Below are 16880 nucleotides of genomic sequence, written 5' to 3'. Positions count from 1 at the left end.
TTTCTTTCCCCACACTATTAGATTGTGATTAACCTGGCTGGATAGCTGACACAGTGCGCCAGGCTGCTTCAGAAAGTTCCTTCCTTCTACATCAAATGCGAGTAACAACATGCTTAATTGGCATCCACACTGAAATAGATTAGGAAGTTACTAAATGTGGGCGAAGTTTCAAACTTTGCCCCGGAAGCTGTTAAACCCATAGTGCCAATATCGACAACAGTTGTCACAAAACACATAAGTACACAATAAACCACACGACACTGGATTGTAAGTGGAGAAATATTGCTGCAGGTTTATTAGCATAACCAATATGCAAACATGGTGGGTTATCTTACGGGCGATCCCAGGGCAGGCCAGCCCCTATGCCGCCTGCCCGTCTGATAAGCCTAAAGTCACCATGGCAACGCCGAATGGTGTATACCAAATATTGGGAGGGGCCACCCCTCCCATCCGTGGACCCCCAGTCCACTAGCTTCACACGCCCCTCCGTGAGGGGTGGGCGGAGCATACATGGCAGCCCCGGTTGCTCAGACCCACAACCGCCTGTGGGCTAACGGGGCGCCGTCGTTCTTCCAGGGGACAACGCTAAAACATCCCTGGGTATCCTGGCTTCGCACCCCGCGGTGCTGCTGCATGATGTACCCCTTGGTATGTGCAGACCCTGGATCGCCCTGTAACTCCTCCTGCAACACAAAGTAACATGTTAGAAAAATCTGACCCCCCCTTTGTACCTCCGGACGCTGGGTAAGCGGAGGGGCGGGCAAGGCGAATGAGAGGGACAAGAGGGCGAGGAAGGGGCGGAGACAGTATAAATACCCCTGTCCCCTTCCCGCCCCCGCCGGAAGTAGCCATCTGCTGGGGTCTCCCCTGGCGGACCCAGGGACTAGACCTCTCACCCCTGTGCCTTCCTGTGGCACTAAGGCGGCCACCCTTTTAGGGGGGGGCTGCTGCGCAACCCCCCCGGGCAGCCTTACATAGTGCCAATATCGGCAACAGTTGTCACAAAACACATAAGTACATAATAAACCACACGACACTGTATTGTAAGTGGAGAAATATTGCTGCAGGTTTATTAGCATAACCAATATGCAAACATGGTGGGTTATCTTACGGGCGATCCCAGGGCAGGCCAGCCCCTATGCTGCCTGCCCGTCTGATAAGCCTAAAGTCACCATGGCAACGCCGAATGGTGTATACCAAATATTTGGAGGGGCCACCCCTCCCATCCGTGGACCCCCAGTCCACTAGCTTCACACGCCCCCCCGTGAGGGGTGGGCGGAGCATACATGGCAGCCCCGGTTGCTCAGTCCCACAACCGCCTGTTGGCTAACGGGGCGCCGTCGTTCTTCCAGGGGACAACGCTAAAACATCCCTGGGTATCCTGGCTTCGCACCCCGCGGTGCTGCTGCATGATGTACCCCTTGGTATGTGCAGACCCTGGATCGCCCTGTAACTCCTCCACAGCCTTGGGAGTGGCCACCGTCACTACCAGGGCCCCCCACCAAGGTAGACCTATTTCCTTACAACCTGCTGCAGCCAAAGCTTCCCCTAGGTCCAGTAGGAAAAGATCCAAGCCTAAACTAGAGAGGTGCACCCCATCTCCCTCCAGGCACCCTGTGGACTTGGCGTGCATAAGACCATGCCTGATGAGGCCAAGACCTCTTTGCTCTGCGCAACCGCGCATGGCTCCAGGTAGGCCTTTTTACCTACCGCATGCTGATACCGGGCTTCTCCCAGGTCCAGCCAAAACAAGTCTACGCCCAACCGGACCGGCGGCCAGCATGCACCATCAGGACAGGTGCCCCCATCCTTTCTAAACTCCCCCGTGGATTTTTGACTGAAATGACCGTAAACCCAAAACTAGGCGTTGGTCCAAAGTTGCCTTTGCATGGCTGAATAACAATCCCTTTGACAAGACACTCCTGCCTGGCAGTGCCAATGCGGGAGGAGGTAAGCGTTGCAAGCCCGCCTTACTTCCTCTTTCACTCAGTTGGAGTATGTCCATCACATTCCATCAGTCACCACCAAGTGTGAAGCCTTGCCCTCCCAAAATTCTGCTAGTATACCAGGGAGGGAAAGGACAGAGTGACCACAGAGGAGAACCAACGTGTAAAATTCTTCTCTATTTTGGATACTGGGAAAGCCAATTATTCTCCTGCTAATTTGTAGCTATAAAAGTGTTACCCCGGGGTTTCCCTTAATCATATGGACCATATCGCCCCCCGTTGGAAGGCCACTTCCACAACCTGCATAGCTGCCAGCCAGTGCTGGAGGGCGGGAGAAGTTACCCGGTACCGATACTCGCATCAATGGTACCGGTTTCGTCGAACTCAAGGACGGGCTACTAAGTGAGCAACCAGGCTCTGCCCTTGTATCCAGACGTCAAACCCAAGCCCCTCTAAGTTCTGCTGCTTCACCTGCCTTTTAACACGAATCCCAGGGCAGACCACCGGCCTATAACCCATGCTTGGCCATGCCTGAGCTAAAACACCTCTGAACAGCCTGACAACAGGCTAACCACCAGCATTGCATTCTGAATGTTCCTGACGCTGCCAAGAAACATGCGCATAACTAAAGCAACTGGCACCATGCCAAAAAGTATAAATTCAGCCTTCTATGAATGCAAAGTGTGCTCTAGTGGCGATCAGTATTAGTGCTCCCTCCAAACCAGCAGCCTTAACCAGGCAACCCGCACCCTCTTGGCACTGGCACACTCCCGCCCCAGCTGCCCTAGAGTGCCTGGTCGTGTGTAGCCACAACCTACGTTTTATCACTGACGTTATATCGGGTATGATGACACTCAACTAACTCTACTGCTGAGTGCCCGTTGCACCATCGCAAGTATATCTTTGCCTACTCAGTGTCTGGCTGCAAAGTTAGATGACATTGGCAGCCCAGTCCCGGGCGAACATAGCAGCTTTACAGTTTCTGGAGCTATAGACAGACCTGTAGCTTGATGGAACAGAATGCAGTTCCCTTGCTCCTGTTGAGCACGGAACCCACAACAATTGCTCACCATGGTTCAAACCTTCCTGCTGCTCATCATTTCCTAGCAGAATGTTGCCAAATCTATGTTCTGCAATGGCACTACTTCGCAGCCTGCACCAATCTGCCAGTGCCGAAGAGACCTTTGTCATGCTGCCTGGTCTAATCAATCATGCCCTGTTCTAGAAGCGCCCGCTTCAGCCCTAGAGCAAACAATACGCCAGTAACCCCAAACTGGCCCTGGTGAGAGACAAACCATGCCAAGGCACACAGGTGTGAGTAATAACTAATGGCAGGTCTAACAGCGTCAACAGGCATCCTCAGCTTACAATAGTAGTGACGGAGTAAGGGTTTCAGAGAGAATAAAGATGACAGCTTTCCCTCTGACCAACCGTGGTGGGAACCACTCCTGTATGCTCTAATACAAATGGTCCCGGTTCACTTGTCACTGCCTGATGTACGTGACCTAGGTACATGGTCCCCTTGTATGGCGGCATGCCATTGAGACCAACATCCAGTCCCCGATAAGTACCACTATCTGCCTACGCTACAATCTTGCCTGGCGTTCCTTCATGCCCAGATATACCATGCGATGATTGCTCACCTCCGTCACTTGACCCGACCACACCTAGAAAAACAAACAAAGCGAGAGGAAGCGGCCTGTGCCCTGCCCCAAGACTCTATGAAATCATCCTACCGAATGATGTGGGAGCTCGCCACCAACCTCTGTCCAAGCCTGCCAGCCCCACAAGAATTTGGACCCCTATTGCTCCAAGCATTGAAGGGGGAGGAGGGGCAGTCCTGTCTGGAGATGTGTGAATGGAGGACATGCGTCCTAGAGTACCTATTGATTGGGTGCAAATATCAGTACCACGAGAACCTGATGTGTTTAATACAATAACCGTAGTAACAACTCAATCAGCACAGGGCTAGTTGCCCCCCCCGTCTTACAACCGTGTGTGACAAGCAGGGAGATTAAGGAAGGCTAACCTCAGTCAGACACAGAAAGACCCACCACGTGGCTGTGCCCAAAAAACACCATTCCGCATCAAACCGACCCGCTGGAAAGACAACAAGAGCCTAACGCTCTACATCCGCGGATGACCCAGGAAGTAACCAATCGTTTAACAATCGAGTAACTAACAACGGACATCCTTTCCGCATCTGAAGGGCTAACCATTTCAGAAGTAACCTGGGACCCCAATGCCAGGCATCAGAGCAGGCCTCGGCACCTGTGGTGTGTGTGATCTTAGCCCACTTCCGTGTGAGCCAGGGCCCGCGATGCATACTTATTTCCTGATCGCTGAAGCACACGTAAACCACCCTAGCTGTACCTTGCCGCTAGATCATCCTACCCTACGGAGCCCCAATGAACGACCAGGTAACATTAACACTCACTCAACACAGGAGTAACCCTTTTCTTAGCCTAGGTGCTGGATGCAAGGTGACACCTCCCCCTGCTCCCGACCATAGTGGTGAAGCGTCCCAGGAGTGCTCGGCTAATATAACAGACCCCGACAGACCAAGGGAGCCCTGCGCAGCTACAAGTGTTTGCCAGAGTACAACTGGTCTGCAGGGCTACCCAGCATGCTCAGGCACTGGCTATGGCATACCGACCGGCCACCAACACACCGCGCATTTACTAGGTGTTCCAAGTCCACTCGGTCTCATTTGCCAATGAAACAAAGCATTGAAACCAAGCCCCTAAGACGGGTGCTGACCCAAGCAGATTAAACCTCCCACCTCACCTGTGAGGACCGCACAGCCAATCCACTCCCGCTGTGCTGACCAGAGTACGCAGATGACAATCTCAGCAAGGCACCCTGACCATTTATGTACGCACGCCCCATCACATTAATCTGGGATTGGCCGTAAATGACAGAACAACACAAATATTCTAGTTGGATTCCCCGCCGACTGACGAAAAACGCACGCGGTTTGCCAGTGGACAAAGCATGCCTAAAGTAATTCCAAAACCGCGAAGCATAACCGGGTGCAGGGTGTATCACCGTGGCTTTGTGTGGCAGGGGGGGAGATATGTATGGGTCCCTCCCCCTGGAGTATTGACTACCCAATAGAGAAACTAATATCATATACGTCTCTGATGTTCCCTCATTGTCTTGTAAATACCTGAGACTACCCTTACGCGGATGTCATCCCATTCACCAAGCTCATTACGAAAGGTAAACCATTTTAATGATGGGCCCACCTCTTTGCTGACACTGAACTATGTCAAAATTCCCCCAAGACGGGTGCTGACCCAGGCAGATTAGGCCTCTCGCCGTACCTGAGAGGACTGCACCGCCAAACTAAACCCGCTGAGCTGCCCAGAGGACACGGTTGACAATCTCTGCAATAGCACCCTTCACATTTATGAAACGCACACCCCCACGCATTATTCTGAGATAGGCCGCAAGATGACAGATATAACATCAACACCATATCTATATTTGCGTTAACCGCCGACTGCGAAGAGACACGCATGCGGCCGCCCGGGGGACACCACACACCTCAAATCATTCCAAAACCGCGAAACATAGCCGGGCAGGAGCATGTTTCACCCGCTACCCATGCTCATTATATGGAGAATCGGGAACACAAAATTAATGACTAGCGTTTCAAACCGAGTCGGTAACTATGCTGAACACCCACGTCTCAGAGTCCCCCACTGTTCCCACCAACCCAACTTACACTCCTAGTCCCTAGTGAGTGGTACCCGCAACTCTGTGGGTCACCGGCAGGATCTGTGAGGGAAAATAGGGAGGGATAGTTTTTTTTTGGTTTTTTTTGTGCGTGAGCATGCCGCATAAAAAGAGCATCGGCTGCACCACAGAAGAACACATTAATTATCAGATAGATACGAGGAGGTAGAGTGATTTGCCCAGAATCACAAGGAGTGCCGCGCCCCTGTGACCAGCGCTCTGAACCTAGTTCCGCAACCCCTCTTTCAGTGCCTCACCTACCGCGGTTTCATAGGGCCCCTCAGACCCCCCTACCGGTGGCACTGGGGTGGCTGCTGGCGCACGAAGCGATCACAATACGGCGGGCCCCGCCCCGTAACCCTAACGTAGGGAAGTCCTGTGCCTGCACAGGAAGGCAGCGCTAGACGCCGCCTGGCGATGAATAATCGCGTCATGCCGCTCCCCGCAGTTCCACCCGACATTAGACAGATGGTCGACTTCCCTCCCCCTCGTGTTGGGCATCGAAGGACCTAGGGTACATGGCCTGTGTCTGCGCGCGGTGGGAGGGGTGACATGATGACCACGAACGGTGCACTTGGTAAGCGAACACTTGGGCCACCTACAGGTACCGGGGGGGTGCAGCACTAGCTGGCACCGAGGCGCGAAATGTTGTCCCGAGGGGCGCGCCATTAGCGGAGGCAACTTCGCGACTGCTCGCAGATCTGAGGTGTCTGCCACTGCCCTGTCCAGGCCTGCACGCCCAGAGCTCCCATAGTGACCCCCCAACCACCCCAGGTGGGTGGCACCTAGAGTGCTGATGATGCGCGTGTGGCTACGCGGCTGTCCCCTTGTGAGACGCAGCCTCACTCGCCACACCCCCCAGCGCTTGTCCCCCACATCCACGGGCCTGGGTGCAAGGGGGGGCGCCAGGAGAGCGCGACCGAGAAGCTGGGACCCGGTCGAGGGAGGGCCCACGAACAGCAGAAACCCCCCCCTGCTCCCCGTGCAAGCGAGGCGGCACAGCACCCCGCCCCTGCAAGCACAGCATGCCGCTGGGGCAGCGATGGGCGCTTATGACCCATTACCCCTTCCCTCTGTTTGTTCAAATGTCTACCAAAATAATCTCCGATGGTGTCACTTAACATGCGCACCGAAATGACACAAAACATTCAGGCACGGGGAGATAAGTGATTTGCCCAGAATCACAGGCTGAGGCCGCGACCTCGGGGTCGACTCTGGTTACCCGCACCCAAGGCAGCTGTATACGTGACCACTCACAATCTGTTCCGGTGGCGTTGCGGGCAGAATGAGGCACCGAAGGGCGCCCCAGAGCTCCTCGGAGCATTGAAGGTCGCCCGTGCGACCTTCAATGCTCCGAGGAAGAGTGAGCGCGCCACGATGTGAGTCAGTGAGCCACTCAAAGTTGACACAGTAAAGTACATGAGACATCAGGTGTGTCACACATCCAACTTGGATGAAGGCCATTAGCAGCATAAAGTATCAGTATCCGGCGTTTAAATCAGCTGGTCAAGCAGTTCAAACGTGTGGGGTCCTTCAGGGAGCACTGTGCATCCCTAAAGGGTCAACACACACAAACCGGACACCATCGTAAAATATTTCAGATAAACACTGCTTGTTTTGGTTGTATTTCCGGGACCGGGACCCGCACATTGGATTTCAAACCCCCCCCGCGAGGGTCTCACGCCGCTGGGCGCCTACGGGGAGATTAAGCAAGCCCTGACCCTGGGTCACGTGGTGCCGGGCTGAACCGCCACCGGCGCTGGGCGGGCGAAACATTTCTGCCGGAGATCCCACTCCCCCTCCCCCCCCCCTTGACGGAGGCTCGTAAAAGAAGGGGAGGATGCGGACGTGCCTACGCGGAGACGGATCCTGGCCCCCCGCACCCTCAGCAGTCGCGCAAGCAGCGTGGATCATTCCTTAAATCATGCTACATATTGGGGGCGACCGCGAGGCTCGGGTTCCGCGACCACACTAAATGCTGTCCTCTTTACATCCTAATTCATAGCGTGAGCTCGGCCCGCAGCTCCTGGGGGCTGAGCACGCATCGTACTTGCATTCCCTACTCAGGCCCGGGGCGCTACATTGATAAACCCAGAATCACCGGGCGTGGACGCGGCCACGGGGCTCGGACCCTGGTTTCCTGCACCAAGTCAGCCGTGCGCCCGGCGGACCACCTCGCCCACGTACATCTCGGCCGGCGTGACCTGGAGCGCTGAACATGGGACCGCATGGTAAACCTAACCGGCACGGGGTGAATGATCGTGGCCCTTGACCACCAGGGAAGGACGCGGCCTGGAGGCATGAACCCTAAACCCTGCTCTCCAGCACCGAGTCGGCGGTGCAGCCGACGGACCACAACGCCCGCGGGAAGTCGACACGCAGGTCCTGGGGCGCAGGCATGGCATCGTAAATCATACGTATTCCGTCCCGGGGAGATAGGTGATTGCCCAGAGTCACCGGGTATGGGCGCAGCCACGAGGCTCAAACCCTGAACCCTGGTCTCCTGCACCGAATCGGCGGTGCAGCCAACGGACCACATCGCCCCCAGGATGAGGACCGCAGGTCCTAGAGCGCTGAACATAGCGTCGAGAAACATTACGTGTTCATGCCCGGAGAGATCTGTGATTTGCCCAGAATCGCCGGATGTGGACGCGACCACGAGGCACGAACCCTGGCAACCGTGCCCGTGAAACCCTGGTTCGATGCGGCGGGGTGAGGGAAATGCCTCGATGGGCGGACACGGTCCCGCACCGGAGGCTCACCGTGGGACTGGGATGCTCCCACCGCTCCCGTCCTTCCTCCGAGACTCAGGGGACTGGCACCGCTCCTTGCGTGCCCGGGCTGCTCCCACCGCTCCCAACTCTCCATTAGGCCATCCTCACTTGAAGCTTACACTTAAAGGCCCCTCAAACCCGTATCTCTACGCGGCCGACGCGTGGGCATGAGGCCTCACAATTAAACCCGCTACTCTTTCGCGCCAAATTCCGCGCGTCCCCAGGGCCCCTTAATCCCGCTACGTCCCCGCTGAACCGCGGCCGACGCTCAATACAACGGACCGCAGTGTCGTCCTATCCAGCCACCATGGCCCCTCTTGCACCACCCCCCCGCCCGTTGCCAGCCGAGCCACAGGGCCCCGTCGGCCTGGTAACTGCCCAGGGACAGGGCCGGGGCGGAGTGGGTACAGCAAGACTCACCGTTGTTCCTGTGCTACGGAGAGATGACGACGAGGCCGGGGTCGCAGCGACGAGGCGAGGACAAGACCGATGCCGCTGGAGACGAGACCGATCAGCAAGGCGAACGAGAGGGACAAGAGGGCGAGGAATGGGCGGAGACAGTATAAATACCCCTGTCCCCTTCCCGCCCCTGCCGAAAGTAGCCATCTGCTGGGGTCTCCCCTGGCGGACCCAGGGACTAGACCTCTCACCCCTGTGCCTTCCTGTGGCACTAAGGCGGCCGCCCTTTTAGGGGGGGGGCTGCTGCGCAACCCCCCTCGGGCAGCCTTACAAAGCTTTGTGCGAAACAGTTTGTAGTAGAAATGTTTTGTGGGTGAATTATCCAGCATTCGTGTATTCTGTCTCACCGAGGAAACTTTTATCCTAAATTTTCCACAACTATTTAATCTTCATTTCAGACCTTATGCGGTTCAAGATAACTGAAACTTCGCAGAGTTGTGAAAAAACAATTTTTTGAAGATCCCTCCAACTCAAACTCGGCTACCGGCTTTGTATCAGAACCCCGCTTAGCAATTCTGCTTGGGCCGCATGCCCACCATGTCACCACAGTGGGTGGCCGCAGCAATCTTTATTTTCCCCTTTGATACACCCTTCTGATTTTAAATGTGCTGAACTGGCATATTTAGCATACACAGTAATTACATAACATTTTCGTGGCACGTATAGCCAGTCTAATTACCAGGTTAGGTTTTGTATTCTTTTGGGCAGTTACCTCTCACTGTCAAATAAATGTGCTGGAAACGCCAATATTTTTAAGCATGACTCCAGTAAATACAAGAAACAAGTATAATATATTGCGGGCTCATTATTGACTCAATTTGAAATGGGCAGATTATACTGTGATTGAAAAGGGTTATTTTTTTCACTAAAGCAGGCCTCCTGTATTCTGTATTTACTTCTCTATCTTCTTAGCTTAAATGTATTTTTATAATGATTTCTAACTAATGGTACTATTATGTCACGGAACTATTTTTGTTCCCTCTCACTAGCCTTAACTGGGGTTGTCGAGTACAGAGGCATGTTAAATTATTTTCTCAGTTCTGGCATTATCTGTTTATGATCATTGTGGTGGCAATTAATCCTAGATTGAGCTAATTGCTAAAATGTGTATTGCAATTTTTTATGAATGAGTAAATAAATTACATGAAACCTAAAGATGCACTGTGAATTAAAAAGGTAACCTGGAGCAACTATGAATGAAATAGATCACAAATAAAGGAAATACGTAGTCCTGAATAGATGCTGGAAAATAGCACTCTTTCTAGAACGCTCAGTGGTTAGAATCAAGAAGAAGACTCGGAGGAAGAGAATTCCAGATTTTGGAGCTATGGTTTTCTGATACCCGACTCCCACAATGAAACTACCAGATCTTGGGAAGCTTCAAGAGGAAAGCAGAGGAAGAGTGAAGCAGGCCGGGGGTTGATAACGTCACAAGGGATGAGGATTTTAAAAAGCACTGACAGCGTCAATAGCTAATTGGTAAATACTCAACCATTTCAAGATGACCCTTTTGTAGACATTGAGACAGAGTAGCTCAAGGAGACGAATAGCCTTTAACATCAAGGGATACCAGGAGGAGTAATGCTGTAGAGTTTTAAACAGTCTGCATTTTTGCCACTATATATTTGGAGAGCTCCATCTATATGGAAATGTTTTTAATCCAATGAAGAAGATGCTACCACCTTTACCATTGACTTCCACCAATCAGTGACAGGAAGTGGAGGATTTTCCATAAAACTTTAAGGCAGAAAATACAGGAAGGAGAAATGCTAGTAATCTGTATTTAGGGACAACTCTGAATCAAATAAAAAGGAGAGGTACCTCACAGTGGGAGATGGAACAGAATTTGAGGGCAAGGCGGTGTCACCTGTGTTGCAGAAATAGTACTGAAGGAATGAATTCATGCGCCCAAATACAGGCTCAAGGAAGCCCACGGACAAGAAGTTTAACACAATATTAATTTCCGTGATAAATGCTAAATTAGACAACATTCTTGTTCGTGGCATGTTTCAAAAACACACTTCTGACCGTACATTTTCTCAAAAACAAATACTACTGTTACTAAATAAGAGAGCATTTTGTATGTTGTAAAACATATTTTAAATTATAAGGCCCAGTTAAGATTTCCGCCTAGTCAGCCAAGAAAATATCAAGTGACTACATCAACACAATATACTAGTTAGCATTTCATGGCAGTTTATTTGGAGCACAATTAATGCCGTTAAATTTAGCATTGCCTTACGTTGAGAATTTCATTTGAAGATTCACATTAGTGATAGAGCAGGACATTTTGAACGATATAAACCTTACACGGATGCTAAAATATATCTTGACAATAAGGTAGAGAATGCTTAAACAAAAATAAGCCGTAGAAAAAAGTGCATTTCTTAAACAAATGTGCACCTTATTATTCGACAGAGAGCATCCCTTTTCAATGTGCTTACATGACTAGGCCTCCTATTTTATTTTTCCTTTCTCTTTCTTTTAAATAAAATAATGCCTTTTAGAACTGCTGATTTATTCCAATATTTAGCTGTGATAGGTGTCATTGTCAGAAAATGTGCTGTTTCAAGAAAATGTATTATTGCTTTCTTTCCTCACACCATATGATTTCATCGTATTAGATCAAGTCACCTTCTATGTGTTATAATGAAAAAAATGTTTAGAATGTTGAAGAACATTTTTTTCATAATCTAACCAGGACAAGCTAGATATTAATGTTTCATTTCATAGGGCAGTTCATTGTTATACAATGGGACACTGAATAGCTAACAGAGTAGGTTTGAAAAGGTTCTCATGAGAACCTTCTCAAATCTGTCTTTTTCCTAATATACTGTAGCGGCATTCAAATAACTTCATGTTGACATGGACGTTTACCATAGGAACCGAGAGGAGAGGCGACGGACCATCGGAAGATCCTTCTTTATTCACTGGAAATGACTTGAGCACCTGTTTTTGCACCATTTGTTTTGTGCCTTTCTTTATAGTACCTGTTCCTAATTAGAGAGTTACGCCACTCAATGCATTCTATGCACACTTACCCTGCCGTGCCCCTTAACACTTTGTTGTGCCAGCCTGGATTACCGTAAACTACTGCTAATGGTGTTTTTATTGTTTTCCTTACCTTTTGTGAGGAGACTTTCTGTCATTTATGTTGAATCATAGCTACTGCTGTGATTAATTTCCTTCTAACTTGGATTGGTGGTTGCTACTGCAATTGTCCGGGAACTCGGCTGAGTTTCAAGAACTGCTCTTAATGAGGAGATCGCTCTCTTGCAAAGTTTAGCTGATGCTCCAAATCCTTGCTCTTTTCTACAAAGAACTTCTTATGTGCTTTATGTTAGGTAGGTCCTTTATATTGAAATAGGGACTATTTCCCTTATAGAACACACTGTTATTTTGCATTTTGCCTCTAACCAAATGTTTTCTTGATATTTTTGTAACTATATATATCTGACTAATCTGAAGAAAAGACAAAATTATTACTAATCTCTTAATGAGAATGAAAACTTTTAAAACTTTTCATAACCTCCCATCATTGACTGAATTCTAAAACTGCTGTACGTTGATGAATTGTGTCCATTCTACCACGGCAAAGATCTGTTGACCGAGAGATGGAGTTGGCGTGGAGCTGGAGATCTCTGTTGTAAGCTAAAGGGTTAAATTGTTTATAAATTTCCACGCTATCGTTAGGCATTTCTCCAATCCCTGCAGAGGGCTGAAGCATAATGAATTAATGATTTTACGCTTTGTTCAGAAAAACCATGTATATTTAATAAGTTCAAATTTTAGAGTACTTAAAGCTGACAACCAATAACCTAAGAGGAAGGAGCTAACATCTCATATCTCTTTAGTTGATAAGTTTTAATTTCTTGGAAGCCACCAGTGTAGTGAATATATGTTGGTGGAGTACAGTTTGATGATTCTATGGTTTGTTTCTTCGTTGTCTTTGAGAAGGGCAAATATTACACGATGTTGAGTTAATTTCCAATTGTATCTTTGTCCAGTTCTGAAAATTTCTCAAAGAAACTCATCATCCTAATAAAATGCACAAAAAAAATAACAAAAGTTAGTAAGAAGTATAAAACATAGACTGTACAGTGCAGCATTTTAGGAAAATGTGATTTTTTTCTGTACACCAAATTGGAGTTTTACATTTTTTGGGACAGGCTTGAAAGTACAGGTGTCTGATTACATATTACCAATTATATACCACATAGAGAGGGTTCGGCCTCTGTTCTCAGGAGCATCTCTCTCTCCCCTCGTGTTATTGGTGGTTTGATGTATCATTCTATCTCTGTTACAATGCATGAGGGACTATGTTATATCTCAAAAGTACACTAATGCGTTACATATAGCATTCTTTATCTCGCAGGTGCTTTTCACACAGAAAGCATTTTTTTTAACTGCAGTTGGCTTTGTTATTATTATTTTATAGAGGACTAAAAAAAATCAACGAAAGGCTGAACGTAACACATTTTAGATGTATGAAGTAAATTGCATTGAAGGTGCAGATATTGTACTGCAAGATTTAGAGTATCCTGTGCCAAATATTGCTTTCTTGGCACATTCTGACAGTTTGAGTAAGCCAGTCGAAATGAAGTATTTGGATGTATATTTTCATTACCCTTTTGGTACAGGCCCAGAAACAACTATGGAACATTGATATTTTAAGTTCTATGAAGTATTTAAGCAATTCACTGGATTCACAACAGTGACATTTTCCAATATCAAAGTATTCGAAAAAAGTTGGGCTGAATGTTTTGGATGACTTTGTCTACACTGATTCTAAAAGTCTGAGGATAATGTGTTTTTTCAACAGCAGTATTTATTTGCTGCTGCAAGATGTTTTTCCGTTGGATTACTACTCCCCTAAATGCTCTTATTTCTATTTTATTTATAGGCATTGCAATATCAGACGAACTGGAACAGGTAAGACATCTATTGTTCAGACGGGCTTACACATGGCATACTAGGTGCTCTCCATACAAGACAGAGTGTGGTGAAGAGGGGCTGGTGTCCTTTACTGTATTGTGTCAATATGTTTTCCAGCATAATTGATTTAGTCCTTTTCTACTATCATAGTGAGTCAGAACCTGGACTACTTCAAACCAGCGTATAATGGATTCTTACTTTTATATTTCCTTCTGAAATTATTTTATCAAACATGTTGTCCGCCACTGTTTTGTGCGTTGGTGTGTTCTTCCAAATCAGTAAACGTGCAGAACAACAATAGCAGTTATTCCCCATTTTAACACGGAACAGTTGCATTTGCACAGTAATTCTATATCCTGATAGTATCGATTCCCCCACATGAATTGTGATTCTGGGTGCAGAATTAACAGATCTCCCTCAATTCTCGAAATGACGGCCTAAAAATCATTGCCCGACTTCTTGTAGGGAGTATAACAGTCCCTTGTAAAAAGTTTAGGTAGAGCCTTTGTTTGTGTAGACAGTGAAGTATTTGTACTGGGACTGAGGCGATGATCTATTTCTAAAACACCTCAAAGTGAGTCAGAATCGCGTCAGTTGAAAAAACCCTCTGTAGAAGGTGGTAGCTGGAGCCATTTGGGCTGCATTCTTGCCACCCTTTGCTGGTTGGTCCAACTTTCTCATTATGACTTAAAGACACTCTGAGGATCCAACAGGTGTCCGTACCCGAGTGCATTGTATTGGTTACACACAGCATACTCCCATACATACACGACTTCAAGTTGGATAACACACAGAATACCTTGAACTAGAAGCAGCCTTCACCACCAAAACATATCAAATTCCAAATCAACAATTTGCTACTTATGAGTTAACCTTGACTTTGGTTGTAGTAAGCAAACCCACTACATATCTACTGATGTCGCAGTTCATAATACTTCACGTAGTTAACCATCTAGAGGTGTTTGATGATATGATACAGTTAACACATGTTTCTATTTTAAATAATGTGATAGATTTTAGGCTCCAACGTCGTTGTACAGGACACACAAGTGCTTCACTGATTAAAACTGTAATGCTCATGAAGATAGCAAATACCAACACTCTGACCTCCATAAGCTCCTTAAGCAAACCATCCACTTCCTAAATAATTCACAGATTATTTTCCTGCAGGAAATATGTTATTAGTGTTCTGACACCAATACCAAAGCATGCCAACATTTGTTAGTCACATTGCTAGCCCCAGATTGTGTATGGGTGATCTTTGGGTCTATGAATATAAACTATACATGTTTCAGCCTATGACCCTTTGAGGCTCACCTGCAGATTAGAGGAGTACCTTTTACACCTTCTCTGAATCTGGCCTCTCCACTCACCCTCTTTATGATCCCACACTCCTTCCCCTTTTACTCTCATTCCACTTACTGGCCCTACTCCCATTTGTTTGCTCTGCTGTCCCTCTTTGCAGCCTCTGTTTTTCATTGTCTTCCCCTCTGCTCTTTCTGACACCTTGCCTTTACGCATGCAGGTTTTGCTGTCTACCTGAGTCTGCTTACCATCCTAATAGCTATGTAATCCTCAGACTACAATGGACCTTAAGAAGTTTAGATCAGCTTTCTGTGACAAATTGTGCTACTGGTAATTATAAGTTTGTGCATTTTGTGCAATTCTGCCTGCCATTAACAAATCTTTACTGGTGCAAGGCACAGTCTTCCTGCCTCCCCTCTCCACTCCCTCCTCTCTTCCTCAATTCCCCTTCTCCACTCATGCTCTGTCAGACACAAGTTGTGGATTAGGAATCTTGACACACCCCTCCTCGAGATGCAGTTGTTTGGTGGTTGCTGGAAACCGCTAGGTTGGCCTACAGGTGAGCTTAACCTGAGAAAGGGTAATGTGACATTACTACCAGCATAAATTGGCACCCCCCCTCCAGGGCTTTTTCAGCTGAGTGTTGAGGAAAAGGGTAGAGAGAACAAAGGGGACTCTCCTGTGTAGGCCAGGTAGGGATTAGGTCAAGAAAGGCTGCTTTTTCTCTACCGATACAAACGAACCAGAAGTAATCCATAACAACTAACACAGACTTGCTTAACAAAGACATCTAATACTCTCTCTCATCAAACAATGTCATTCCAATCAACCGTCACCACCAAACAATATCCAGCTCTACAAAACACTCGTACATACTTGTGCCCCTACATCCAAACATGAGCCCCTTCAATTCTACCCATACCTCAATTCTGGGTTTGCCCCAATCCAAAGCATAAATCCCAATATGCCACTGTGCCACACAGTACATATCCATACTTGCTTTAATCTCACACACCCTCGCCCTTTTCTCGTTAATTCCTACCACTACCTTCTGCCAACTACAAATATTGCCCATGCCAGACTTCGCATCCCTCTTTCATACTCTCCTCCGACACAACCCCCTTCTTTTTGCTACCAAAACCACCCAAAGGCTAGGGCAACACTCTTTCAACACTACTTTTCACCACTTAGCCTACCTTTGTCCCCACTTACCCAACAACTAACCCCTATTTGTACCCTTTCCTACTCTTCACAGAATCTCCTTTAAAGCCCACCCTGCTCTACCTCTTCTTCAATCTCAACACTACCCCAATTCTTCTCATTCAAACCCTACTTCTACTTCTCAAATCACTACACCCAAATTCACAAAATAAGTATAAACTAAAACAAACCCAAACACCCACACAACCTTTCTCTGTAAAACAAGTCAGGCATTCCCCAAATCCCATACTTCCCAATAACCAACATACATCCATTATGCATCTAATCAACGGTGGCTCCTCTGCTAAGGTGGAGGAGCATCACCTCACTCACTGGTTTGCAGCAGTGAAAGAAAGGAAAAATAAAATTACAATAATTTGATGTTATTATCATTTTATTCGTTCCTGCTGCAGTAGCATGGTGGTGGTTCTGCTCTGCTCACAGAGCAGGCCAGTGGAGGAGTGGTGAGCACACTGAAGTGTGCATGATGCTTTGGCCAGCCGTCTTTGTCCGGCCAAAC

At 48.1% G+C, this 16880-nt stretch overlaps 1 protein-coding gene across 2 annotated transcripts in view; it reads left to right on the top strand.

Annotated features, from left to right (window-relative positions):
- C5_1H8orf34 (chromosome 5_1 C8orf34 homolog) overlaps positions 1-16880 on the top strand; it is a 1018772-nt gene that overhangs the window by 283695 nt on the left and 718197 nt on the right. For both annotated transcript variants that reach the window (XM_085605488.1, XM_085605487.1), the window contains exon 5: positions 13824-13852. In XM_085605488.1, the coding sequence (XP_085461614.1) occupies positions 13824-13852 (29 nt within the window). The remainder of the gene's footprint in view (positions 1-13823; positions 13853-16880) is intronic.

The sequence above is a fragment of the Triturus cristatus genome, chromosome 5_1 (genome assembly GCF_964204655.1).
Source record: "Triturus cristatus chromosome 5_1, aTriCri1.1, whole genome shotgun sequence".
Lineage (NCBI taxonomy): Eukaryota > Metazoa > Chordata > Amphibia > Caudata > Salamandridae > Triturus > Triturus cristatus.
This window is presented reverse-complemented; position numbering and strand designations above follow the sequence as displayed.